Genomic DNA, 27,484 nt, shown 5'->3' on the forward strand with positions numbered 1-27,484 from the left:
TACAAGCAGGGAGAGAATCAGCTTCTCTCTCTCTTCCTGGGGTATTTGGTTTCCTTACCCAGACAATCATTTGAAGGGTGGCCTTCTGAGGGAGAGATTTCTAAACTCAATCTCTTGCTCTTTCTTCTCTAAAACTAATAGGCCCAGGAGAGGGGTGAGCTCCCTAAAATGCAGAGGCAAGCTACTGGGGTACCAGCTCATCACTACCAACTCATCTCATAATTAATGTCTTCGATCAAGACTCTGCTCATCCTTTTCTCTAAAGGTATTGGAACTCTGAGTTCTTTTGAGTCTTCTAAATATAAAACCCAGAACACTAAATCAATTCTATAGAAGAAATAGTCTAATGATTATATTCTATTTATTTTATTCAAAATTTGCTACTCTATATGTGAACACACACATTTTCATATAAAATCAGTGATGGATGCTATTTTGAGTTCAATTTATTCTTTTTACTTGATACACAAAAATATGCAAGAAATACAGTTTGCATACTTGACACTGTAAATTACAGTTCTTATTAAACACTGACAAATTGTTTGCTAGAAATACTGAGTCAATTTCCAATGTCACCAAAACATGGATATACTGGATTTTCATAATCCTGTTACCATTAGGTTTTTTAATTTACTTGTTTATTTATTTATTTATTGGGTACTGGAGATTGAACTCTGAGGCACTCAGACACTGAGCCACATCCCCAGCCCTATTTTGTATTTTATTTAGAGATAAAGTCTCACTGAGTTGCTTAGTATACCTCCCTGTTGCTGAGGCTGGCTTTGAACTCTCGATCCTCTTGCCTCAGCCTCCCAAGCTGCTAGGATTACAGGCATGTGCCACCGTGCCTGGCTGTTATTTGTTTTTGATTCTGGGGATTGAATTGAGGGGCACTTTGCCACTGAGCTACATCCCTAGTTCTTTTTATTTTTTGAGGCAGGGTCTTGCTAATTTGCAGAGACTGGCCTCAAACATGCAATCCTCCTGCCCCAGCCTCCATAGTCGCAGGGATTACAGGTGTGTGCCACGACCCAGTTTGTTAGTTTTATTTAATTTTGGTACTTTAGTGGGTACCTCACTTCTCTTCTGAAGTATACTTACATATACATATGTAGCCAATAGAAAAATCAATTTTAGGAAGAAGGTAGTTCAGCCATTGAAGAATAAGATTTGGGCTGGGGTGTGGAGAAGCAGAGAGAATTCATTCATCTTTGGGATAGAGTCACATACAAACAAAAATTATAGTTTCTTTTTATATTTTACTGCCTTATCAATGATACAAGGCACACCTACTTTAAAATTGCATGTCCATCAAAACTTTCAAAGGACTTTGTATTCACTGTTTATCAAGGGTGTCACCCTTGCATTAAGCTTGTAGGTAGGCATGGTTGGGCAGCTCTTTGTACCTCCACACTCCTAACTCCTATCATATACCCAGCAGTGTAGGCACAAACTATTGAGCCCTGATTTTACTAACTTAATAGCCATAGAAGGTAGTGAATAACTCCTAACAATGACATAACAACTCAGATTTGTTGAGTAATTTGCAGGACGTTAAGAATATGCATGTTACCAAAACAAAATACCGCCTGTGTGGCACTGGTCAGGGAATGCAAATATTTGTCATTCAACATGATTTACAATGTGAAGTTCTAGAAGTAACAGTGAGAGGTAAGGCAAAGCTCATTAAGCAAGATCTCATTTGTTCATTCATTTACAGCATTTTTTGAATGGCTTCTATGTCTATAATACTGCAATATGTGTGGTGGGAAAATACAGAGGGCTCTCCCGCCCCTGTTAGCTTACTGTGTGTGAGGGCAAAGGAGGGCAGTACTACAAGGACTCTGACAGGTGCTACTAAAGCAATGACAACAATGAACTACAGTTTACAGAAGGAGGACAGGTTATTTCTGCCTTGAAGGATGTAGGAGAAAACATTCAGTTGGTCTTAAATGATGGTGGGACTTGAATGGACTTATGGGAAAGACCTGATGGTTGAAGAGAGGTAGGGGAGGACTGGTATGAATGGAGATTCTGCAGCGAAGTGAATGTGGAGGAGCAAGAATGGGTAAGTGAGTGAAAATGCTGCAGGAGAAGGTTGAGGCCCGATCAGGAAAAGCCAAGCACTTTCAACCTGGGGAGTCGATGGCAGCAGCGGTAAATATGCTTCCAGAATGAGCAGGGATGGAATCCAAGCCTATGGCATTACTATGGGCAGAGGAGGCGAGGGCTGGTTCAAAGGGAACAGAGAGGGAGGGACCTACCAGGGGAAAGAGGTTGTAGAGCCATGGGATTTAGAGACAGACTAACCATGCACACATTGAATAACAGCATCACTTCCAAATGTAAACACCTGGATGGTATTTAGAAAATTCGGTTTTACATAGATGGTTTAGGATTTCTTTCCTACTAATCCCTATAATTGAAATGATTAAAAATGTGTATGTACTAACATATTTCATGATAGATCCTCAATCTTGAATTCTAGTGTAAAAAACACTTACATTGCATATTGGCATCATCTCTCTTTTTTCTCTTTGGGGACACAAGAAGCAAGTTAATTGTTTTTCTGTCTTTTTCCTTTTGCAAACTTATTTTTTTTTAATGACTGTAAAAGGGCTTTTATAAATTCCCACTTGAATAAAAGAAATTGCATTCGTCAATTAGTATTTTTATAAATACTGTGTTCAAATTTTAAATCGAGGAGAGAAAAGCTTTAGTTCTCATTTTTCAACATGAAATTTATTTCTAAAATACTAATATTATAAAGTGCTCCTCTGCAGAGGATTTGCAGCCTCCCTTCTGGTTCTTTATATTTCAAGGCAGAAACAACATGCTCCCACTTATCTGGAGATGAAATTGATGTTCTGAGTCACTGCCAGACATTTGCAACTAAGACTTCCAATGGCAACAGCTGCTCTGGATTTCAAATTGCTCAAGCAAACACAGAACTCAGTGTGAGCTCTGGGTAATGACTTGGGAGAGGAAATTCGGAAGACAAGGAAAGGATGTGTAATCTAAAGGCCACATTTTTGGGTGAGGTATTCACAATATGACTCCCAGCCTCAGATTGTGTAGTTGACACACGGAGAGCATACCTCATTACAGATAGAACTCAACCAAGTACTTGAAAATAAAATTAAATGTAGGCTCATCTGTCAATGGCTCTAATGAAAAACTGGTGCTCACCTGAAAAATCGAGCGCACACACTCCTCTCTGATGTTGTCCTTTCAATAGTGACAAACATTTTAGAGTCTGTGTGTCCCACACATGAATAGCAGCATCTCTTCCAACCTTAAACAACAGGATGAGTGTTATACACAATTTATGAAATTACAATTTGGTTCCTTAGAGTCAAGTACTGCTTAGAAAAGAAATGCATGTTATTTAAAAAGTGGGAAGACTTTGGAAATAATTTGGTCCACTTTATTATTTTCCAGATGAGGAAATTGAAGCCTGAAGCATCTAAGGCTTGTCATGGCACCAAGGTGGATTCCAACAAAGCCCCGTCCTGGTGTGTGGCTCCAAGTTAAGGGACTTTCAGGACCCCACTTCAAATGTCCAGTTGTACTTCCCCATCTTTTTGAACTCAGAGGCACTCTATCACTGAGCTATATCCCTATCCCTTTTTATTTTGAGGTGGGTTCTTGCTAAGTTTCTGAGGCTAGCCTTGAACCTGTGATCCTCCTGCCTCAGCCTCCTAGATACTGGAATTACCGGCATGCACCATTGCATCCAGCCACTCGAGCTTTCCGTCAGTTACTTCTACTTTTCCCTCTCCTGCCTTCTCAATGTCACAAGTGAGGAGTCCACTTCTCAGGCAAGAAATTCACCTGGGTGCTGTCAGGTCACTATAAAGAGTTCCTCTACCAAGCTGGGGTTGTGGCTCAGTCCTCAGCAGTACATGGAAATAAATAAAATAAAGGTATTGTGTCCATCTACAACTAAAAATATTTTTTAAAAAAGAATTTCTTTACCCATTCTCAATGATTTCACCCACCTCTAGAAGGCTGGCCCTGACCCTTACTGAGAAATAAGTTTCATAGCTTGACTCTGTGTCATTGAGATAGATTGTCCTTGCAAGGTTATAAGCTTTTATCCTGTGAGGTTCAACAACAGAGCAAATTATAATAGCAAAGTAGTTTTTCTCGCTTACAGTACGGGGGGGGGGGGGAGGGTGGGGGGGGGAGGGTGGGGGGGTGGGGGCGGGGAGACACATGACTGTTGAATCTGATGACTCCAAAAGAGAAAAGCCATAGACATAACTGAGTAGAACCCAGGCAACTCCTACATTGGTCTATGGAGGTCCAGCCCCCGTCCCCCAGCAATGGCTGCTGGCTTCCTCTTTGCCTCTCACCAGTTGCAATACTGAGTGTCCTACCTCCTTGCAGGTGAGTGCCAAGAACCAATCTCTGATTCTTACTTTCAAAGGTAAGTTATTAAATACCCCTGAGATAAGTTTCATCCATTTGTGAGACAGACAAGAAAATAAGTGCCGGTGAGAAGGCAAAGTAATGCTCAATCAGTTGTAAGATTTACTAACTCACAGCAGAGCTTCTCTAATTTGCGGCTGGAGGGACAGCAAATCAGCATGGAGACAAGTGGTTCAGACCTCCGGGAGATTATAATCTCTTTATATAAAAAAAAAAATACTAAAGCTATGGATGTTTCTCTCTCAAAAATGGACATTTCTGGGATTTGACTCCCTTCATGCTCTCAATCTCAGCCTTGGATCTCATGCACCTCAGATATGAAACCACATCTGAAACAATCCCACATTCACTGATTCCTTAGCTTCCTGCCTCTTGTTTACTTCTACCAAGTATTTTTTTCTTCTTCTTCTTTGCATTTCTAAGACGTAAACTGGATTCATGTTCACATGAATGCCCTCTCTCTTGGGTGAGGCCCTCAGTCTTGGAGGAGAGATACATACCTGTCCAGTGGCCACATAGTCCTTCACCGGATGGATGGTCAGGCTAAGAATATCATCATCATGCCCCAGGTACAGCCTCTGGGAATGCTGTTGCCTGTTGTACACGACAGCAACTGCGGCAATGTGGTAGACCACCTCCCCAGCTTGTGTGTAGAACAGATTGTTTCTACAGTCGTAGCCTCTGTAACTGAAGCACAGGCCCAAGACATGCACAGGGTTGAATGCACAGAAACTGAACAGGGTAGGAGTTATCAGAGGCAAACCAAACACACGGACGCAAGTGGAACCCCACGTGTCTCCACAGGCTAGAAATGTCAAATGGGGTACAAGGACCCCTAAAGGCGTGGGATGCCTTTCTAGGAGGCACATGGGCACTGATCATTTTAACAGAGCCGTTTCAGGATCCTCAGCTACTGTGTATGCTCTTTCTTAAAACTGATCTCAGAACAGGCCTGTGGTTATTAGGCGCAGGCCTTCCCTCCCCATCTCTCCTCCCACGATGTCCTCCCTCTCACTTCAAGAAGCCATTTCTCTCCTCCATGTGGAATCACAGCATGGTGTATTACTCTGGGACCCAGAACCTTCCGGGACACCAACACAGACAATTCAAAATAATTAAGGGAAAACTCTTAATTATTGCCAAGGGACCCTTTTGTACAAGTGATTTCCAATGTTTTTGCTTTATAACAAAACTGATCAGAGACTTAACTGAATTGTTAGCTGATGGGTCACTATTTCTTGTGATATATCAAAATCAAAATGTGATTTTGGAGCTGGGCATGGTGGTACACACCTGTAATCCCAGCAGATTGGGAGGCTGAGGGAGGAAGATCCCAAGTTCAAAGACAGTTTCAGCAAAAGTGAGGTGCTGAGAAACTCAGTGAGACCCTGTCTCTAAATAAAATACAAGATAGGGTGCGGGGTGTGGCTCAGTGGTTGCGTTCCCCTGAGTTCCCTGAATTCAAACCCTGGTACCAAAAAAAAAAAATGATTTGGGGGGTCTATAATTCAGAAAGAGTTTATAAAGAACCGAACAACTTTGCCATGATAAAAATCACTTTCATTCTCACTTACTTAAAAAAAATTTTTTTTATTACACATGGACATGTTACCTTTATTTATATAATTTTATGTGGTGCTGAGGCTCAAATCCAGTGCCTCACACGTGCTAGGCAAGTGCTCTACCATTGAGCTACAACCCTAGCTCCCATTCTCATTTATTTATGAGAATAAACTCAGTGTTTACATCTATAAAAAGAAAAAACATGGGGATAGAGTGAACACTAAACTCTGCCACATTCTAGCAATGAGTAATCTACATGCACAGATAACTGAATAGAAAACAATTCATCTCTTTGAAATAAATCTAATAAAGTTTTTGGTGCTTAACAATTATCATAGTTTATAATATTTTTATATTGATTTGGTCATTTTTACTAATAATTATAACAATTCAATCTAAAAAAGTAACAGAACTGCATTGTCTAATAGAAATACAATGCAAGCCACATAGTCAAGTTTTCTAGTTGCCATATTAAAAATAATAAAAATATCCAGGTGTGGTGGCACATGTCTGCAATCCTTGAAACTCAGAAGGCTGAGGTAGGAGGATCACAAGTTTGAGGCCAGCCTCAGCAATTTAGTGAGACCCTGTCTCAAAATTAAAAAAAAAAAAAAAGAAAGAAAGAAAGAAAAGAAATAAAAAAAGGGCTGGGATTGTAGTTCAGTGGTAAAGTACCCTTGGTTTCAATCTTTAGTATTATACACACAAAATTTTTAAAAATGAAATTTATTTTAAGATATATTTTTAACCTAACACATTTCCATTTAAAATATGATATAAAAATATTTTAATGAGATATTCTATCTTCTTTTTTTCATCCTAAGCCTTTAAAATAGGTGTCTTACCCACACAGCATATCTCATTTCGGACTAACTATATTTGAAGTGCTTGCTAACCATGTGGGGCAGTGGATACGTATTTCACAGAGTTATGGTCACAAGAAATGAAATTTTAGTTGAATGTGTAGACTTTTTTCTCCTGGTACAGTTAAAAAGACTCAAGCAAAAAAAAAATGTTAAGGTAAAATTTTATGAAAGGGTTAGAATGGAGAGAGGAGTATAAGTAGAAATATAAATGATGTATAAAGTATTATGTGGTAGAAGCATTGTTCATTCCCCGTTATCAATTTTAAAAGTCCATGAAGTATTCTGGCATTTAAGTTCCTCTGGGTTCACTCAGATGACTGGTGTGAATGTTCATATAATATTTTTCTCCACCATTGAAACTTACATTGAAACCTTTCGGGGGAGACTTCAAATGGGCAAAGTCATAAACAATTTCACAAAATTTAAAATCATTTTAGGCATAGGTGAGAACAATATTTGAGAATTTACTGTCCTAAACTAATGCCAGCCAAACAGAACAGGGGATTGGGGGAGAGAGGAAACAGGGATGGCCGTGACCAGCTGCCACAGATCTATGGGAAGAACACTAAGCCTAGTGTCCACCGCAGTGTGATGGCCCCGGTGCACTGAGGAAACTGGAAAGGGTCACAGTTAAAACGTTAGCCCCAGGTCTGTGAGCAAACTGGGTACAAGGCACCAGAAAGAGGGACCTCTTTCTCTTGGAGGTAAGGCTGATGACACGCTCGGCAGAGATGACGAAGGAGCACAGGTGCCCAGGGCAGGCCACCCACCCGTGTATGAACTGGAGCTTCAAGCTATCCTCAGGAGCCTTCTCCCGCTTGAGGAAGGGCATTGCATGGTTTTTCTCTTTACTTTGTTGCTTTAGCTGAGGTAGATCTTCTTTGTAAACCTGAAAAGTAAAACAGAGTCATTCCGCTAAGATGCCTTTTCCAGGTTTCAGAACATCAACATCTTGACATTGTTGCACGGATTGAAGCTTCAATAAATGGTTTTGAAAACATAAGACGTAATATTGAATACTATTTCCTCTTAATGAGCAAAATAACATGAAATATTTTCCAAATGACTGGAATTTTAAGTAATTTCTTCCCCTCTTATTTGTTATTATTTTTCTTAGGTATATTATGTCCAGAAAAATATACTAAGTTGATATATTAGTAAACAAAATAAATTTTCAATAAAATATATTTTTACTTCTTCTGAAGTAAGAAGTCTCTTGATTCTGACATTTGCAAAATGGGTCATTTTTTTTGAGTCATTTTTTCCCCTCGGATTGCCCTCTGGAATTCTTTTCCTTTCATGGCCTCATACATCCTGACAGACCAGATCCTTAGATCATGATGTTTTACCAGGTCAATTATTTACTTCCTAGCACTAAATCCTAGGGTATTTCTGCTGCTTATTTGATCAAGTCTTGTAGCTTCTATGGGCCTCAATTTCCCATCTGTAGAACAGAATGAAAGTCCCTGCTCAGAAATAACTCAGGAATGCTGAAAGCATAAAACCAAATAATAGGTAAAAGCACTGACAGATAAGACGTCAGGGAGAATCCATAAGTCCTGGGCATGCATTTCAATACCATCATATCTTTTCGTTTTTTACTACCATCATTTCATTAAATAAAAACTGTCCATCTAAGCAAAATGGCTTCACCCCCTAAATCTAACATTCACTTTGCTTAAATTTCATTACCCCTTGATGTCAGGGTATGTTGTTTAAGTGTTTGCCTGATAGTCCCACGTTAATCATTTCCCTTCAAATCCATCTCTTCAGTGGTGGTACTGCATAATGCATCCATCAATACGTAGTCCAGCTGATTTAATCACGAACTTGACTGGAACCGTAAGTTGGACCGCCTTTGAACTAATCCAATTTCTCAAACACGAAATCAGTGAGTGATGATTATAGGCAGGAAAAAGTGTAATCATTTGAAAAGCAGTAAATCCAGGTGCTGATATAGAGGCAAACCAAGTAGTGCACAGAATATATGCTTTGGAGAGAAACCTAGATCAGGATTCCTTTTCCCCACCTTTCCACATTTTTTATTGGTGCATTATAGTTGTACATAATGATGTGATTTGTTATTACATATTCATTCATGCACACAAAGTAACAATAGAATTTGGCTAATACCATCTCTCAGCACTCTTATGCTAAGAGGACGGTGATGTGGAAGTGGGCAGATCCCCTAACCTCTCAGGTGCACAGTAGCTGCCACCTGCCTATCTGGACAACACTGAAATCTGACATCTTATTCAGTTCACATTCATGTATAGAATCTGCTTAACATACCTTTAAAAATGACAGGGAAGAAAACAAACCCTAGGGACATCACCATGACAAGGTGGTGAGTGTCCAGATTCCTCTGAAAGACTGTTTTCTTTAAAAATCACTCTTTAGTGCTAAACAGTGATGAAATGTCAACTTCCAAGAAAACTGCAGGCAACTGACCAACTTTTCTATGAGATATGATCTGACTGGAGAAAGAATGCATGTTGTAATTTTGCTTTTACTTTAATTAAATGGACAATGGTTGCCATAAGTTAGGAGACCAATGAGGATAATAGCCATGTGCAAACTATCTTGCAGGTACTCATCCTGAAAATACCAGCTTTCACAATTTACTAAGAAAATGAAAAACTTGTGGCTTAACAAGTTGCTGACTTTAATAAAGATTATCTTCTGCTTAACATGCCACCAAGTGCTGGTATTTCTTTGTTCTGAAAAAAAATAGTTATAAGTTTTAGCCGCGTGCAGTGGCACACAACTGTAATCCCAGTGGCTCAGGAGGGGAGGATCATAAGTTCAAAGCCAGCCTCAGCAACAACTAGGCACTAAGCAACTCAGTGAGACCCTGTCTCTTAATACCAAAAAAAAAGAGGGGGGGGCGGAGGGCTGGAGATATGGCTCAGTGGTTGAGTGCCCCTGAGTTCCATCCCCAATAGCCACCCCCCAAATATATATATGCATATATATTTATAAATTTATAAGTTTTAGATGGAAGACACTGGGCAAAAAGGCCAACTATTATGGGCTCAGTTTTGGAACTTTGCAACTACCTTCCACTTAATGTTTTTAATGATCTAAAAAGGCAAATGCTTTATTTTAAGATTGCATTTAAAGGCAAGAAGTAGTCAATTTTTCTTATTTTTGGCATTATTCTCTTCTACGTAAGTCCCGGCCATTTTCAGCAATGTCCAGATCTAAGGAGATCCAGGCTCCAGGTTACACATTTTTTTATTGCTCCTTCATACTGACCTGGCGATCATAATTGATTTGAGTTTCTTGCTCAATATCAGAGTCCAGCTCGGGCACATCAGATAAATCTGAATCAGATTCTTCGCTGTAGGAGTCGGTGCCACCTTCTGCAGAAATAATCCACAAACAAGCAAAAATCTTGAGACTTTAAATAGCTAAAAATGTTATTGGAAATATTTTCTTTCTTCTATCCTAGTTAATAAATATTTGCACTGTGGTTTTAATGTAATACAGATTCCTGAAAACACCACCTCTTACTTTCATCATTTGGCTAACTTTGGCCTGCCCTTCACTTCTTCTGGGAAAACAGCCTCCCAAGCAGACAGAACATGTTTCCTTTTATTAGACAGTAGGATCCCTGGATTTTAAAAATGTAAAAGCGGGGCTGGGGATGTGGCTCAAGCGGTAACGCGCTCGCCTGGCATGCGTGCGGCCCGGGTTAGATCCTCAGCACCACATACAAACAAAGATGTTAAGTCCACCGAAAACTAGATAAATAAATATTTTTTTAAAAAAATGTAAAAGCAGCAAGTTTTACCAGAGTTTTTACTTTGGTAAAAAGGAAAAGCTGGAGCAAAAGGAAATCCAGCTGCTGACTTTAATAAAGATCCTCTTCTGCTTAATATTCCACCAAGTGCTGGTAATGGCCATGGTCAAAACCACTGCAGAATCCTTCCCAATAAACACATTTGCTCAAATTGCTGTTCATTGGGTCATCTGCTCACTGTGTGGACATCACAGTAGATGTAACTAAAAATATGACACAGCTGCTGAACTGGAACACAGGAGCCCCAAAATTGTGAGACATTCTTGGAACCCAATCTGTGACGACTTCCATTCCAAGATTACCCTGTCAGCCCGCAGCCTGATGGAGTGGGCACACCATCCGTTACAATCATACCAAGGAGGTGGCCAAGTGCACTTTTATGCTATCTTCAAAGGTCAATTTTTCATATAAACCTTAAGTCTTCAACTTGTTATTTGGTGTAAGCAAAATCCTTTGAAGGAAATGATCTGACCTATATTAATCTCAAAAGCTTTTTTTTTAAAAAAAAATTCAAAGTTTATTATAGGAATACATTTTATCAAAATTGCTTTGAACACTTGACCTCTGCAACAGACATTAGAATATTCCTTGAAAAGTTCATTGAAAAATAAACAGACATGGAAAAGTTATGAGTGGTTTTTACCCTGGGGAGCAGTTTCCAGCATGCCGTTGCTGACACCTTCTGGAATAAACCTCCACTGGAAAACCGAGTGGTCAGCCCCTCCCGTACTTAACACCCACTGACAGTCATGGGACCAGCGGACGTTTGTGACGTGTGCAGAATGGCCCACATACTTTCTAAATTTGGCTCCTGAAAAAAGATTTTTTTAGAAGATTAGTTATGCCAAAAACATACTGGTTAAAAAAGAAATCACATTTCTATTCGTATCAAGCAAAATTTTAAAATATATCATAAAGTTATTTTCAGGCTTACATATTATAATAAGCAAGCAAATACTCTAAAAGACACTTTAATTGTTCCAATATGGATCAATCTGAAGCTGATTCTTAGATTTAAGCTCTGTAACTAAAACCTGTTCCAAACAATGCTTATTATTATCACTGATTCTGAAAATAATTCTTGATCAAGAATGAACATCTTACACATTCTTATTTAAATGGTAGTAAAGGACTACGTGTTTTACATCACAGGGAAGCAGGAAATAATTCTGTGAAAATAATCAAATTATTATTATTATTATTATTGGGGTTACATAGACTTAGCTGTGAGAATGAATTATTTTTCTTTTAAATTGGTTGCTTTTTTCAGTAAACACCAGTAGTGAGTGCAATAGAAAAACCTATTTGAAGTATATCTGTGGTTGAACTTTTGCAAGAAAGACTCCAGTGTATGCTCAGAACACAGCAGGATAAAGGCCCTGGTGGTAATGAGCTGGGTCCATTTCATGTGGAGGCTTAGAACTCCAGACTATGGGAGATTTCAGAAGATCATCAGCTCCTCACCCCTACTTTGAAAACACTTCTAACTCTTGAAGCTCCTCTAAATGAAATCCTTTTCAGAGGAGGGAAAAGGTCATCCCATTCAACTATCACATACTTAAAATTCAAATATCCACCAGAGATACCATGATTTCATTTTATACGTAGGTGAAAATGACTACTGCAGGTCCCTTTCTGGAGGGCATGTCTGACCAAGTAAGCCCTATTTTCTCAGCCCCCCTGTACACTCCCCTACACCCCCACCCCCCAAAAAAAGATTAGAGAAATACTGCCACAAAGAAAGCACTGTGTCTCAAAAGCGAGGTTGCTTATTTCAAACATTTGCCTAAATCAATTTTGGCATCAAAGTCAAACTGTTTCAACTAGGGTCAGCTGGAAATGCTGGATGAAAATTCAATAACTGGGAAAAGAGGGATATCCTTCCTGTACCTCTGTAGATCCTAAAGTGAGGGGTTATCCTTTACTATACTAACGTCTGTACAGGATCACTTAACCTGTCTTTTCAGAGTGGTTTGAAAATAGTCCAAGAATTCTTTGATACAAGTAAAAACAAATAGAATATGGCAAAAAGAGGTTGTGTGACATCCAAAAGGAGGCCATCAAAGGCAATGCAGATTCCGGTGCTGTTGTTCTTGGATTACGCCATGTTGTAAGGACACTCAAGCAGTCTACCCGGCAGCTCTTGTAGCAAGAAACCGAGGTCTCCACCCAAGAGCCATGCAAGTGAGAGGAAATGTCTGGCTTTCAGATGATGCAATCTCCCACATCTTGAACTTGAACCACCCAGCTAAATGGCTCATGAATCCCTGATCTCATCCCCCCACCACTTGTGATATATTTTTTCATTTGAGCTGTTAAATTTGAGGGAGGAGCTGTTATGAAATAATAGGTAATACATAATAACAGATATTTAATACTTATTAATAATTAATAAATAACTAATATGTGGCAGGCTGGAGGTAGAACCTGCAGACGCATTCTGCCATTAGTATTTATGCGTTATCTCTCTGCTTCTATCTTCTTCCCTATCCTTCCCTCGCCTACTCTGCTACAGGCATACTGGCCCCTTTTCTATTCCTCAAGAGAGCCAGGCAGTCTGCCTCTAAGTCTCGTACTTGTTGTTTCCTCTGTCTGGAACACTCTTTGTATCTGTTCTCAGCCACATCACCTTTTTGGTGGGGCCTAACCTATTTCACACAATATCAAAGTGATCTTTTAAATATTTACATTGGTCCCGTCTGTCCTTTACTTAAAATCCTCGGTGATTTTTCAGTTACACAGAGTGAGGCCTGATTTTCAGTAGTGGCTACAGGGACCTTCACGACACAGCCCACGGGCCCTCTCCATCTTCCTGGTACACAACTCTCCCTCATTCATTGTGCTCAAGCCATTCTGTCCTGCTCTAAACCAACCCCACCCAAGTGTGGTGAAGGCTGACTCTCTCTCCTCCAAGGTCCCAGGTTTCTGCAACCTAAGTCCACACTACCTAGCTCATTTGTCATGGGAAATGGAGTTGGTTGTTCACATCAGTGTCAAAGAGCAAGCAGTCTAAGTGGCACCAAAGAAAACTGTCAGCGTTGATGTTAATTATCTTAAGATTTGAAAATTGCCAAAGTAAGAAAAATGAAGTGCTTTGGCTGTGTAAAAATAACATCGATTCAGTAATTTCCATTAACTGCAAAACACATTTAGCTGCTGGACCACGGAATACAGACACATATGCATTTCCCAATGTGTCAAATTAACTGGGTTGTGAGTTTTATTTCATCACAATGGAAAACTACAACACTTGTTTAGGCTCCCACACTTTCTCACCATCATCAGCCTCTACTCATCTTTGTCTTTTCATAGGTTCAAAACTCAGTGGGACCAGGGCACGGTGGCACATGCCCCTAATCCCAGCAGCTCAGGAGGCTGAGGCAGGGGGATCATGGGTTCAAAGCCAGCCTTAGTAACAGCGAAGCGCCAAGCAACTCAGCGAGACCCTGTTTCTAAATAAAATACAAAATAGGGCTGGGGATGTGGCTCAGCGGTTGAGTGTCTCTTAGTTCAATCCCCAGTAGCCCCTACCAAAAAATCAAAAACTCAGGAGAAATGTGTGTCTCTGGTACTCTTGGTTAGGGGATGAGTTCTACTAACTACTATTCCTATCAACAACTCCAACACGCTCTTATTAGCACAAAGAAAAAGACACAAGAACTTGACAGTTTATGAATCTTATAATGAGCCTCAAATGCCATGTGTCATGAAAAGTAAAACAAGTTAATTTGCTAAGAGGGCATGAGTACTTCGATGCTGAGGTGGGTCTCGCTGCTCTCCCCACACTGTCACCTCACTGTCCATCTCTCTTCACTTGGAGGCCCTGTGTGCCTCACCCACAGGGTAACTTTTCACCAAAGAGTGCCTCATTTCAACAGGATTACTCACCCTTTCTCAGCCCCAATCAAAGTCCCACTCCTCGATTGCTATTTTCCACACCCCAGTCCACCCTACAAGGGGATACACAGGAGATGCCAACTCTCATTCCATCATGTCACTCCCCAGTTCTGACTCTGGAGACCAGTAGCAATGCTTCTGACCTCAATGATGTTTCTTCTGGATCCTGAATTCCCAGGCACCTTCTAACTTGCCTAACTTTTCCTCTACAAGTACATTACTCAATCTAACCAGATACGCCCCATTACTCACATGGGCCATTAGGGGGAGAGACGGAAAGTTTGAATTGGGCACGTTGAGGTGATTTTGTGCCTCAAATATTTTAAACTGATGGCTACTTTGTCAATTGTAAGGGACGGTGGGTTTGCTAGGTGTTTTATGCTTCATTTTGTACCATAATTGTCACTGCTTCAAAATTGTCAGCTGACAATGACTTTCTGATTATATTTTTCAATTCCTTCCTTGCTTAATTTAAAAATCGTTCAAGTGGAAGAGTTTTCAGGCAGCAGCATGTTCCCTGCTGATTACTGCTGTAAGATCATAGTTTCAGGAAACAGCAGAGGAGTCTCAGAAGAGCTTGTGTGAGGGCTTTGTCTCAACTTGCAAAAAAGGAGGAGAGGGTCATTATATGGTTAATTCAGTCACTTGAAATCTACAGGGGCCACAAAATTGAAGTGACACGATTTCAACAACATAGCATGACAGGGAAGGTTGTTTTGAACTCAACTTCCCTCTCAAAAATTCATCATAGTTTTGCAAATCTGGTTTGCAAAATTAGTGCTGGGACAAGAGATAAACTACATTGTCACCAGAAGAATTCCTTTCAGATTTTGATTATTTTAAAAGATTTGGTTTGCCTTTCTATATATATGCACAAGTAGCTAGGAAGCATAAAAAAAACTTTATAACATTCTAATGGAAATATATGGAATTTAAGTTATGAATATTTACATAAGTATAAATAAAAATAAGATTGTCTGAACTGTGAAACACCAGGCTTATGAAGCACAAAATGGTATTAAATCAATGAATTCCAGCTTAAATTTGCAAAAGCATGTGTCTTATGATGGCAAACAAAGAAACAAAGGTGACCTTGACAACTCACCCTCTCAGCGCTATGAAAAAACTGCTATAGAGTAACTACACACATCTGAGAGAAAATGAGTCTGCTGAATAGACACCAAGAACATAAGCCTTACTCGTAGTGCACTTCCAATCCAGAGTAAATCTTTATCCAATGAAACACCCCTCTTAGCCTTACCTTTTTTGAGACAAGGAAATTTAAACAACTTGACCAGTCCGAAATCATCTCCAGACACCAGCACTGAGCTGTTATAATTTGCATCCACAGAGTTGATGTCAGTAACCTCAGTGTATTTGGGCCAAATTCCACTCACTTCAGGCCCTTTCACACATGTCCAGGACGCCCAGGGAATCCCTTTGATTTCTTCTTTACTTGTTAAAGGCTTCCCAGCTGAAAACAATAAATGCTACATTTACATAAAAAATACTCTAATTTACTTTGTTCATTTTTCTTATTAAACTCTATAGCCCTTTTTAAATGTAATGTCTCAAACAACTAATATTTACTTGTCTGTAACTACTTAGATATAGGTGATATTATGCTTTGAATTGTTGATGAAATCAGTAAATTATGTGTTACCACTCTGAGTCAACATTTTGCTAGGTTTATCCTAAACTTCAATTTTTTATGCTTTAGGGATGCTTACAAGCAATTAAAAAAAAACCTGCTTCTATAGTTTTTTAAAATACTAGACTTATTACTTAAATCTAAAATTGAAATAAGTCTAGTTGATCAGGGGAAACAGTCTTGAGACTCATTCTGGGTATGTCCCCAAACTTAGGGAACAATCCATTTCCAGCAGCAGCAGCTAACGTGAGATCCACAGAAAGCACGTGGGGGAAAACAACAAAGCAACATTTGAGAAATACTTAGTCACACACCATCTTAAAATTCACAATCAATAAAATGAAGCATACTTCTTGATATCCTCTATAATACTTTCAAATAAAATATCTGTGAGCACAGATGCCCTGGTATATCAATAGTGCATGGTCAAATTGGCAACCCAAAATTCTTGACTGTAACCTTATTATGTAAGAATTCATTTAAAAAGACATTAGAATCTTCAGGTACAGGGAATGCTACTTGTTATGGTTTAGATGTGATGTGTCTCCCAAAAGCTCATGTATGAGAAAATGTAAGAAAGTTTAGAGAAGAAATGATTGAGTTAACCCAATCAGTGTAATAATCCTGATAGGATTAACTGAATGGTAACTGAAGGCAAGTAGAGTGTAGCTGGAGGAGGTGGCTCATTGGGGGTGTTCCTTTGGGGTTAATATTTTGTATCTGGCAAGTAGAGTCTCTGATGTCCAATCATCATGTGAGCCGCTTCTCTCTGCCATGATGACTACTTCACCTTGAGCCCCAAGGAATGGAGCCATCTATGGATTGAGACCTCTGACACTGTGAATCCCCAAATAAACTTTTCCTTCTCCAAAATTATTCTTATCAGGTCTTTTAATCACAGCAGTGAAAAAGCTGACTAAAACACTAATCAGTAACTTAAAAATAATTACCCTAAGTTCAATATTGTATGCACATCTTTTCCTTGCAACAAATATTTTTAGCAAAAGCCAGTTTTGTTTTTTTTTTACTTCAATATGGATTTGCTTATTTGATTTCTTTTGCACTTTATGATTATTGGTATCAGTTGACCAACTTCTATAAAATAACCATGGGATTTTGACCTAATTATGCTGAATCTGCAAATATGCTATGGAATATTATGATTTTAACAAAATTAAACTTTGATCATTGAATATTGAAAAAATGACAATAGAATCAGAGTTTGTAGTTATTTGGAACACAATCCTTGGCCCAGTGTTCTTTCTTTGGAGAAAACTCTCCCAGGAAGTAACTCTGAAGAAAAAAATCACACATATACAAGAAGTATTTGGAACTGCACTATTGGATGAGCAAAGAAACCAGAAATGGCCCAAACAGCCAATAATAGAATGATAAAGTAAATAATGATATCATCACCGAGAAGGATATTATTTTGTTATTGCAAATGACAAATGTGTTCCATGTTTCCACACTATGGAAAAAGAAAAAAAAATATATATATATATATAAAATAATATCAAGCAAAGAGTGCAAACACAAAGAAATACATACCTAATAATGGTACATTGATGAATTTGCTAAGACAGAAACTCAGTTATGTTACACATTATTTTATGGTAAATAATTTTTTAATAAAAGATTTAAGACAAAATGTAGTTATCTGAGGTCAAGAGTACTATTAATTTTTTTCCTCTTACATTAAAAATCATCAAAGATTATAATGCAGTAATTCACCTTTTAAGACACTCGGTATTACAAACTAAGTGTTACTAAATTAGCATTATGTCAGACAAATCTCTTATACGTGGTCACAATAAAAAATTGTGACTTTTTATAATCCCAATAAGCATATTTCACCAAATACTCATATAATAAAGGGTCCTCATTATAGAGAACACATATTTGGGACTAAAGCAATCAAAGTAATTGACACAATGATCCTCGAATCTTTGAGGAGTCATTCTAATCTTGAGGTCCTGTGCATGAGCTCTAGGCTGGCTCCAGAGACAGTTTCTAATTTCCCAGGGCCAGCCTGTCTAGAGTTTTAATAGGCCCTTCTTCTAGAGCCAGCTACTCTTGGTATCGGGGGTATGATGGGGTGCTATTGTCTGGCAACTGAAACCCACAGATTACACCTCCAGCGCATTTTTATTCATTTCTGATTCTGCTGAACTGTGTGCAATGCACTAATAGAGACATTATGACTATTTTGCATTACTGCCATTTATTCAACCTTTTAGAGATGCATTAATGAAAAAATGAAATGGGCAAAGAGCAGGAGCAAAGAAGGAAGAGGGAACAGCCAATACATCAAAGACTTGGATAATGAACTAAATGGGTCATGAACCTTCGAATACTGGGACGTTGGCCATACAATTATTGCAGGTTGTGTCCACTTTAAAAAATTGTAAAATGTTACAAGTATATAGAAAAGTACGGACCAATCTTATTTCACTGTTTTTTTTTTAAAGGTAACCAGCACCCTGAATTAGGTGTTTATTATTCCCACTCATTTCTAAAACATATTACTAATATGTATGCAGCCAAAAATCATATATCAAATTTGTCCTATTTATATAAGTGATCATACACTGCACATATCATTCTGCTACTTTCACTTGCTCAGCAGTTTATTTTTGAGATCTACCCTCATTGACACAAATTGCTCCAGTTTAAGTTCTTTCTAACATTCCATCATGTGACTGTCCCATATTTAATTAAACCCTCCTCATGCTGATCGTCACTTGGGAACTGCTCATTTCTGGCTCTCGTGCATACTGCTACAATAAACATTCTGTGCACGTGGCTTTGTGCATGTTCCCAATAGTAGTGTGCGTAGTTTCCATTCCCCCTCTTCTCATCATTTAATATTGACTTTTTTTTCCTGCCAGTCTACATAGTGTAAAATGGTTTCTCATTGTCAAAATTATCACATCTCCGATTCCTTATCAGATGTTCATTGGTCATTTAAGAGTTGTACATTTTTTTCTAGTATTTTCCCTTAGCTTTTTTTTGGGGGGGGAGGGGGGAATGGCAGTGGGTACTGGGGATTGAACTCAGAGGCGCTTTACCACTGAGCCACATCCCCACCCCTTTGAGATAGGGTCTTGCTAAGTTGCCAGGGCTGGCCTTGAACTTGAGATCCTCCTACCTCAGCCTCTAGAGTCACTGGTTTTATAAGTGTGGGCTACCATGTCTGGCCCTTACACTTAACTTATGGCATTCTTTACATATTCTAGACAAATATTCCTTGTCCATTACAACAACGGCAAGGATTTATGCCTCATTTATTCCTTGTTTTTAAATTTTAACTCAGGGTCTCTTTAGTTGTGTAGTTAATATTTTTTTTATTTTAATGTGTTTCAATTCATTAACTTTTTCTTTGAGGATTTGTGATTTGGGGATCTTATTTAGGAGAACATTCCCTGCCTTGAGATCATAAGGATATTCTCTTACATTTTCTTCATGTAGTTGAAAGTTTGCTTTTCACAAACACCGAGTGACTACATATGACTCACATGGCATTTTGTAGAACAATCGATCTCCCGCACCATCATTAGTTTGCAAGTATTTACTATCCAAGGACCAGTCAATGTGTGTAATGAAGCTAAGGGACTTGTTGCATTCTCCTATTTTCTTGTACCGCTGGGCAACCGCGTAGATGTCCACTGGGCCATCATTGGATCCCACTGCGAGGTAAGAACCATCAGGAGAAAATTTCATTTCATGAATGACTTCTTTCCGATCCTTGATGTGAACCACTTCTGTCATATCTCTGTAAGAGTCAAAATGCCAAGTGATAAGCAGAAAATTGAGAATTAGAAAACCCAATTGATATTTTAAAATACACATCTCAAAGGAGGAAAAAAGGTTTCAAAAGGAAGAGAAAAGAGAATGAAAATATTAACTTCTGAGGAAAGACACGAAACATTATTTCAAATCTATGACACATTTATGAAAATAAATACTTGAAACATTTTGGGTTTTTAAAGTAAATACAGAAAACTTTAATACAAAGCATTTTTTCTTTTCCATTCAGTTATATATTATTTTTCCCTAAAACTTTTATTTAAAACATTGGGATTTTAAAAATTATTTTTTAAATATGTCCTGGAGAAAGGCAAAATGTATCAAGGTTGGCATGAAAATAGAACATTGTTTTTATACTCGAAGAATGACAAGCTACTGACTGTTAAACTTAAGGCTTATTGCTGTAAAAAGTCAGTCCAAAAAGCAGAAGAAATTATCTATGTAAGTGTTAAATTATTATATCATTTAATTTCACTATGAAAGGTCAATAATGAATACACTGAATCACTGGGCTCTTTTGGATGCTTGCTGACAAGATTCTTTGAAGCATTTATGTCCACATTGGAAAGCTCACTGAATTTTTTTTCCTCCAACCATGAGACAGGATTTTAACTGACAGGTCTCCCAAGCCATTAAAGATGGTTTCATCAACTCCAAAACAAACTGAATGCACAAATAACAAATATTTGCTTCTCCATAATAATCCCTGCTATCATTTATTAGTGGCACTCTAGTTTACTCTAATGTCATAAAATAGATTATGTAGGCTTTCTGGCTTGGACTTGGGAAATTTATCATAAAGGAGATCTAGTAATTATCCATCTTATCACTAAGCAGAGGAATAAAATGTTGCCCACCAGTTTGGTAATGAGTTATGTGTGGCTGGCAATGAAAATGCAGTGTGATCAACTGTCCAAGAGCATTCTTCAAGGCCATATTGCATTCTCTCTTTGCAGAACATGCAGTAATTTACAGATGCATTTCTTTTCTGTAAGCACAAAATGTGTGAGCCAAGCAAACAATGTATTCAGAGGACTTACAAGGATGGGTCATAATGTTTGTCCAGTAAAAATAATGGAGGATGTTAGTAAGGAAATATTTCATTTTAGTGTCAATTTTGGATGGAAGTAATCTTTCATTCAAGTCCACCTATAAAAATATCTAGTGCCGTTGGATGCTGCTTTGTTCTTCCTTCCTCTTTTGTTGGCTTAACTACAAAGCCCATGATCTCTTATCTGAAGGCTATTGGGATCAGATGTGCTTGGAAAATTGTTCTTCATTGGATTTTAGAAAGGTTAATATGCTGGTCTGGGACAGCACCTGAGTTAAACACATTTTTTTTTTTTTTTTAGCAGATAACATGTTATTATTCCTAGAGACTGTAAATAGCCTCACATCAGTTCGTTGGATTAGGCTCTAAATTAACAAGAAATTTGGATTTTCAGAGTGTTTTGGACTTCAGAATTATAAGTAGGGAACTGAGGCACAATGGTACTCCTATTTGAAAGGGTAAATATGCTTCCTAAAGTCCTGGCATATGTTATGACCAGGAGAATCTTGGTTTCTAACAAAAGAGCATCTCTAAAAACCATTTTCAGAATTGGCACATACCTGACTCGGAGAACGATGAAAGAGCCGTCCTTCATGCCCAGGGCCAGCTGGGACCCGTCGGGGCTGAAGGCAACACTGCGGACTGCTTCCTCCATGTTACAGCGAGCGATCAAGGCATGGTCAGCCAGGCTCCACAGCCTACGCCAAGAGCAAGTAAGAGTAAAGCCAGACCAACATCTCAGAGTCACATTGTTAATCACATTATAGGAAAAGACCATACTAATGCTTTTATTGTTAATTTAAAAATATGTGGGCTGGGGATGTAGCTCAGTGGCAGAGCACTTGCCTAGCACGTGTGGGACCTTGGGTTCAAATCCCTAAGTACCACTTAGAAAAAAAAGTATATGTGAGTACTGCTCTAGTAATTGATATTTGAGCACATACAGACTGAAACACATTTGTTGGCCTCCCTGGAAAGAAAGCGTATCTAAGAATGAATGGTTCCCCTTATCCAGGATGGCTCCAAAGTTGGTTATATATAGTCATAGCTATCACTCAAGGTCCTTGGATGCCCCACTACTAAAGGATCCACTATTTGTGGGGGGGACACTTCATGGAGCTCATGGCCAGTGAGCACAGCCACTGCTGGAGAAATGATAAGTGCAACTACTTGATCTCTCAGCAGAGCCGACTACACGTATTCCCATCTCCCGAACACCTAATCCAGGCATCTCAAACTAAGTGAACCACAGCAAAATAGTTATGAAATTCAAATAAGGGTTTCCATGTTATAATTATGGCATCCGACCTGTCAGGACTTCAAGAATCTTAACAACCAAACAACAATATCTGCTAGGGGGATGGAAACCCTATCGTCCTGCAACAGAAGGGCAAGAGTGAGTAACAGGTGGCACTTTCCCAAGTATCATCTGCCATCAGGAGAGGCAGGCACGCCCCCTACAATGTGGGGTTGCATAATGAACAGTTCATGGTCCCTTAGGCAGCCTGCACTGTTTGGCCTAAAGCTTATGATAGTCTCTCAATACCTCATCCATTATTCATCATCCTGGGCTGTTTTTAGCCTTGTACTATTTTAAGCAATGTAAGCTTTGCTTTAGTGGGCTGAAGAACCCATCCCTTCCCAGTAAATGGTATAGAAAGCCCTAGAAAGCTGCCAAGCTAACCCTTCAAGAAATTATGACTTTTCCCCTTCCTAAATTTCAAAACTCTAGGTAACACAGCATTTAAAGTTTTAGTCAAGTTAATGATTTTAAGGGGGAATAAAACAGATTCTGCAGCCAGGGCTCCTCAAGGAGCTCACAGTTCTAAGACTCAATACGATTCTTACAATACGAAAGCCCAGGACCTTCTGAAGGCCTTCCTTTCTGAATGGGAGCGAACAAATTACACAGGTATTTGAATGAGTTTATGGCATTGTTTTGGCTACTTGGCAAAAACTCAGAGTAAAGGAATAAAAAGAAGGGAGTCACCAGTAGCATAAGTCAAATAAGCACTCATTACATGAGTAACTGTCTCTACCTTCCTGAGATGAATGCGGCTTTCATACTTGGCAGACACCAAAAAACAGAAATGAGCAGACTGTATCTTGATTAGAATCATAAACATACAGAATAAGTGGGAAAAAGCAGTGACCTTTACTCTAGTTGACAGTGTTCTGCTTCAGCTGTTAAAATCCAGAAAAACAACCAATCAATCATTCTCTTCCTCTCTGTAGCCTATTATTAAGCACACTTAAAGCTTATAATAAATACCTAAATATTGAAATCAGTGCAATCATCTTAGTCTCAAATGTTTAAGTCATATAGTCATTCCTTCAATAATCATCAGGATCCTGATGGCATACTAATTTTTCCCAAACATTGAGCTCTCAAAGAATAGATGAATCACAGCAAGAACTTTGAAGGCACTAATAACACTGTGCACCTTTTTGTAAATTAGCCTTCACTTTGGATTTGAAAACAATGTTCAAAATTTCATCTCAAATTTACAAAGAAAGCTGGGCTTGGTGGTACATGCCTGTAATCCCAGAGGCTGGGGAGGCTGAGGAAGGAGGATTTTGAATTCAGAGCCAGCCTCAGCAACTTAGTGAGACCCTGTCTCTAAAAAAAAAATATATATATATATATATATATAGGACTGGGGATGTGGCACAGTGGTTAAGCACCCTTAGGGTCAATCCCTAGTATCAAGAAAAAAAATTACAAAGAAATAATAATTGACTCATGTGATGAAGACAACTTTAAAAATCAGAACTGAAGTTCTGATGGTGAGGAATGGAAGAATGAGAGTTTCTAAACTGCAAATTGACCGTGTAGAGGACCAAGTATAGAGGGGGAAATGTGGTCTCATCACATAGGAGCACGCCTGGCTCACATCTTGAACCCAAGAGAAGGGCAAGCCAGCCTAAACAGCATTCCTGTATTTTCACTTCTAAGAACAATCCCATTAAGGTGGAGCCATAGAAAGATAATGAAAAGTCATGAAACCAGCTAGAGTCTAGCTAAACCTCCTAACGTTCCATTTGGGAAGTGTATGGTTCTGTACTGCAGGAATCCCTGAGGGAGTCCCTGGGATAACTCAAAGGTGCTGGCTGCTGCAAGCTCACCTGACAGAGCGGTCATCGCTGCCTGTCACAGCCAGAGGCTTCTTGGGGTGTAGAGCCAGGGCCCAGAGCTCCCCCTCGCAGTGGCCCTGCAGGATCAGCATTGGCTTGTCTCGCTCTCGCACTATCACTTCAAATATCTCACTGTCTTGGGTCCCGGCTAGAAGGCGGTCTGCTCTCCAGCACACGCTCCGGATAGAGAGGCCTAACAAAAATAAATACAAGCATTTCTCACATGGTTCACAAATGGAAGGAGAACACCCAGAGTAAACATCCTTTCACCAAGCTGGCATCTGGGTGACACATCCTAAAAACTCCTGGGGGTGCAGAATCAATCCCACACACCATGGTGTCTCTTTTGCAAGTGTAATACAATGCACTTTGACATCTCCACCACCCCGCGTGACCTTGTCTGCTACAGTGGCCATTCTTGTCTGATTTAGGAAACCTGTGTGTCTTTAAAGCAGTATATATTTGAAATACTACATCTGAAAATGAATATAAAAGAAGAAATCAGTTTTTATGAACCCCTATTGAATTGCTATGAAAAAGTAATCACTTCAATCTTCAGGATAACATTGTGCTGAAATTACATGCGGGCAAAACTAGAAAATCGTTAATTATCATATTAGGCAGGTTGAGTATGTGTTTGATATAAACCTAGACTCATTCTACTGGAGAAACAGATGTATTATGTCCCAGGAATATGCAAATTAAACTAATCTCAGTCTCAAAATACCACAGAACACTTGTCAGTGAAGATGCTATTCTTCCTTGTCTGAATTTATGGAATCTCTTCTAAAAACACAGTACTCTTTTTTAAGGCCAAACTTCTACCTCCGTAGTATTTCTTACTCTCTAGGCAGATTCTCACTTCTCAGCTTAGGTTTTGATCTCTGACATCTTGCGGTCTATTCCATTCCTGACAGGGTTCATCATTTATTGTCTTATGAATATTCTTCCATCTGAGTTAGAAATTACACAAGCAATTCCATTTTTTTTTTAACTCCTTTAAAATTCAGCAAGGCTTAAATAAGCTTTGCGATCTGAGTTGCCTGTCCAGGCGGCTTTGTGTCTTTGGAACAGTGTTCCAGAAGCCCGGGAACCAGGTTTCACTCTTGTTCTTTATCTGATTGGCCAGGAACTCCGGGAAGTCCTCTCCTCTCTGGAGATCAGTTTTTCTCCCTCTAAGGTATAGACTGTAATTATGGAGAGTCTGTAACTTATCATCCAAATTTGAGATCCTTTGAAAGCAAAAGGAAGCTCTATAAATAATTAAGTTTACAAAATTTTTAAAAGAAATATTGACCAAGAAAGTAGTTCTAGTGGTTTGAAAGGCCAGTTCTATCAAAAATATTTCAAATACAGAATTCTCATGACACTGTGACAAGATGGAAACTTCAGGAGAGAGGAATAAATAGAGCACAGGAATTTTAGGGCAGTGGAACTATTCCCTAGGACACTATGATGACAGACACATGTCGTCATGCATCTGTCAAAACCCATAGAGTATACAACACCAAGGGTGAAGCCTAACTATGGACTGTGGGTGATGATGTTGCGTCGATGTAGGTTCATCCACCCTACGCTCTGCTCAGGGTGTGGAGAGTCAGGGAGCCTGTGCACGTGTGGGCAGCAGGTGTATGACTTTTGTTTTCTGGGATGTGTGGTTTTTGTTTGCTTTTCTTTGGGACACAAGGCTATTTGTATGAGATACTGCTCTTTATTCCTCACTCTGAATTTGTCATTTCATGTCCTGAAGTGGAAGGAAAAAAGCACACAGGCAGATGTTTATTCCTGCTGTGTGTGGGGATACCTTGGCAACAGCTGGCTCACGGCCACTTAAAATCCTCTGCTGCAAGCATCAGGATGGACTGCAAGGATGGGAAGGAAGATGCGTGGGGAAGCACCCAGATGGGCCAATGGCACGCAGCTCTGTGGTGCAGGGGCCACTGGCCTGCAGAATAGTTTTGGCCCAATTATCCTTATCTCTTCCATGTTCCCGTGTTCTTGCTTCCTCCCTTGTGTTTTGTGAGCTCTCGCAGGGGGCCGACAGGAAGGGGCTGGATTTGCCACTTCCCTAGTTGGCTTTGCATTACCCATAATTTTATTACAGAAAGGTGCAGCACTTGCTCTTCAGAGTTTTCAGGAAGTAAAGAGTTAATGATATTCTAACATCAGTCACTCACTCATTGATTCCTCCCACTAGGAGGGGATTTCTGTGAAGATGAGAGAGCTCAGTTTTATTTACTGTTGTGTCCTCGGTACCTAGCAAAATAGCTGGCAGGTAGTAGATGCTTAATGAGAATTAATGAATGAATGAGCAAATATAAAAGTCACAAATACTTCTCAAGTCCTCAGTATACCAAGGAATAAAAGATACTATTCCTGTTCTCAGTGAGAACAAAGGAAGAGGGACATATTCATTTTAAAAAATGACTATATAGTTGACACCGGAGTTCAATATGGAACAAGCGAGGCTCGATGATGTGCTATATATTTTAACTGATATTGAACTTTCAAGCAACAAATCCCATTGTTTCAAAGCCACTGCCTTATTCCAAGCAGGCCTGAAATCCACGTCTTCACGGTAGGCACAAACACACCAATTCTCCCCCTGGTCTCTAAAACCATGTCTAGTCACAGAAGGCTAAACGGCTTGAAAACAAACTTCTCCCAAGGACCTGAGGTTCTACTTGGTCCAATGTACAAACATTATTCTCTCAACTACCCCACTATTTTTTAGCCTTATTTGTGGGAACAGATTCAGAAAAGTACAAAGAAATCCACAAATTATCACCTGGAATTGGCAACTATTAACATTTAAAAAATAGTCTTGCTAGGCTGGGTGTGGTGGCACATCCCTATAATCCCACTTGCTCCAGAGGCTGAGACAGGAGGATGGCCAGTTCAAAGCCAGCCTCAGCAACTTAGCAAGGCCCTCTAAGCAACTTAAGGAGACCCTGTCTCTAAATAAAATATCAAAAAAGCTGGGGATGTGACTCAGTAGTTAAGCACCCCTGGGTTCAATCCCAGGTACCAAAAGAAGCTCAGAAACAAAGATGAACATTCCAACTCAGCCCAGACTTAAGTTACATGGCACACATTCTTCAGACTACATTCTCAGGGGAGCTCCAGGGGCCCGGCAAGGAGAGGACTGGGAAACAGGAGATGAAGAGGCAGGGGTCTGAGGCTCCCACCCTTTCGTCAGTGCCTCGAGATCTGTGTGGTACTAGGAGACAAGGGGCTTCTGGTGAAGTAATGTAGACAATGAGGTTACACCA

At 39.4% G+C, this 27,484-nt stretch overlaps 1 protein-coding gene across 11 annotated transcripts in view; it reads right to left on the reverse strand.

The window, feature by feature from the left end:
• Positions 1–27,484, reverse strand: part of Eml6 (EMAP like 6) — a 255,296-nt gene that overhangs the window by 91,643 nt on the left and 136,169 nt on the right. For all 11 annotated transcript variants that reach the window (XR_013428978.1, XR_013428979.1, XM_078029167.1 and 8 more), the window contains 9 exons: positions 24,204–24,405; positions 21,638–21,775; positions 19,735–19,991; positions 15,827–16,039; positions 11,312–11,479; positions 10,122–10,228; positions 7,634–7,752; positions 4,935–5,121; positions 3,190–3,295 (listed from right to left, as the gene is read on the reverse strand). Coding sequence is in view for 9 of the 11 variants with exons in the window: in XM_078029167.1 (XP_077885293.1) it covers positions 3,190–3,295; positions 4,935–5,121; positions 7,634–7,752; positions 10,122–10,228; positions 11,312–11,479; positions 15,827–16,039; positions 19,735–19,991; positions 21,638–21,775; positions 24,204–24,405 (1,497 nt within the window). In the remaining 2 variants the exon portion in view is untranslated. The remainder of the gene's footprint in view (positions 1–3,189; positions 3,296–4,934; positions 5,122–7,633; positions 7,753–10,121; positions 10,229–11,311; positions 11,480–15,826; positions 16,040–19,734; positions 19,992–21,637; positions 21,776–24,203; positions 24,406–27,484) is intronic.

Source organism: Ictidomys tridecemlineatus, chromosome 12 (assembly GCF_052094955.1).
Source record: "Ictidomys tridecemlineatus isolate mIctTri1 chromosome 12, mIctTri1.hap1, whole genome shotgun sequence".
Taxonomy (NCBI): Eukaryota; Metazoa; Chordata; class Mammalia; order Rodentia; family Sciuridae; genus Ictidomys; species Ictidomys tridecemlineatus.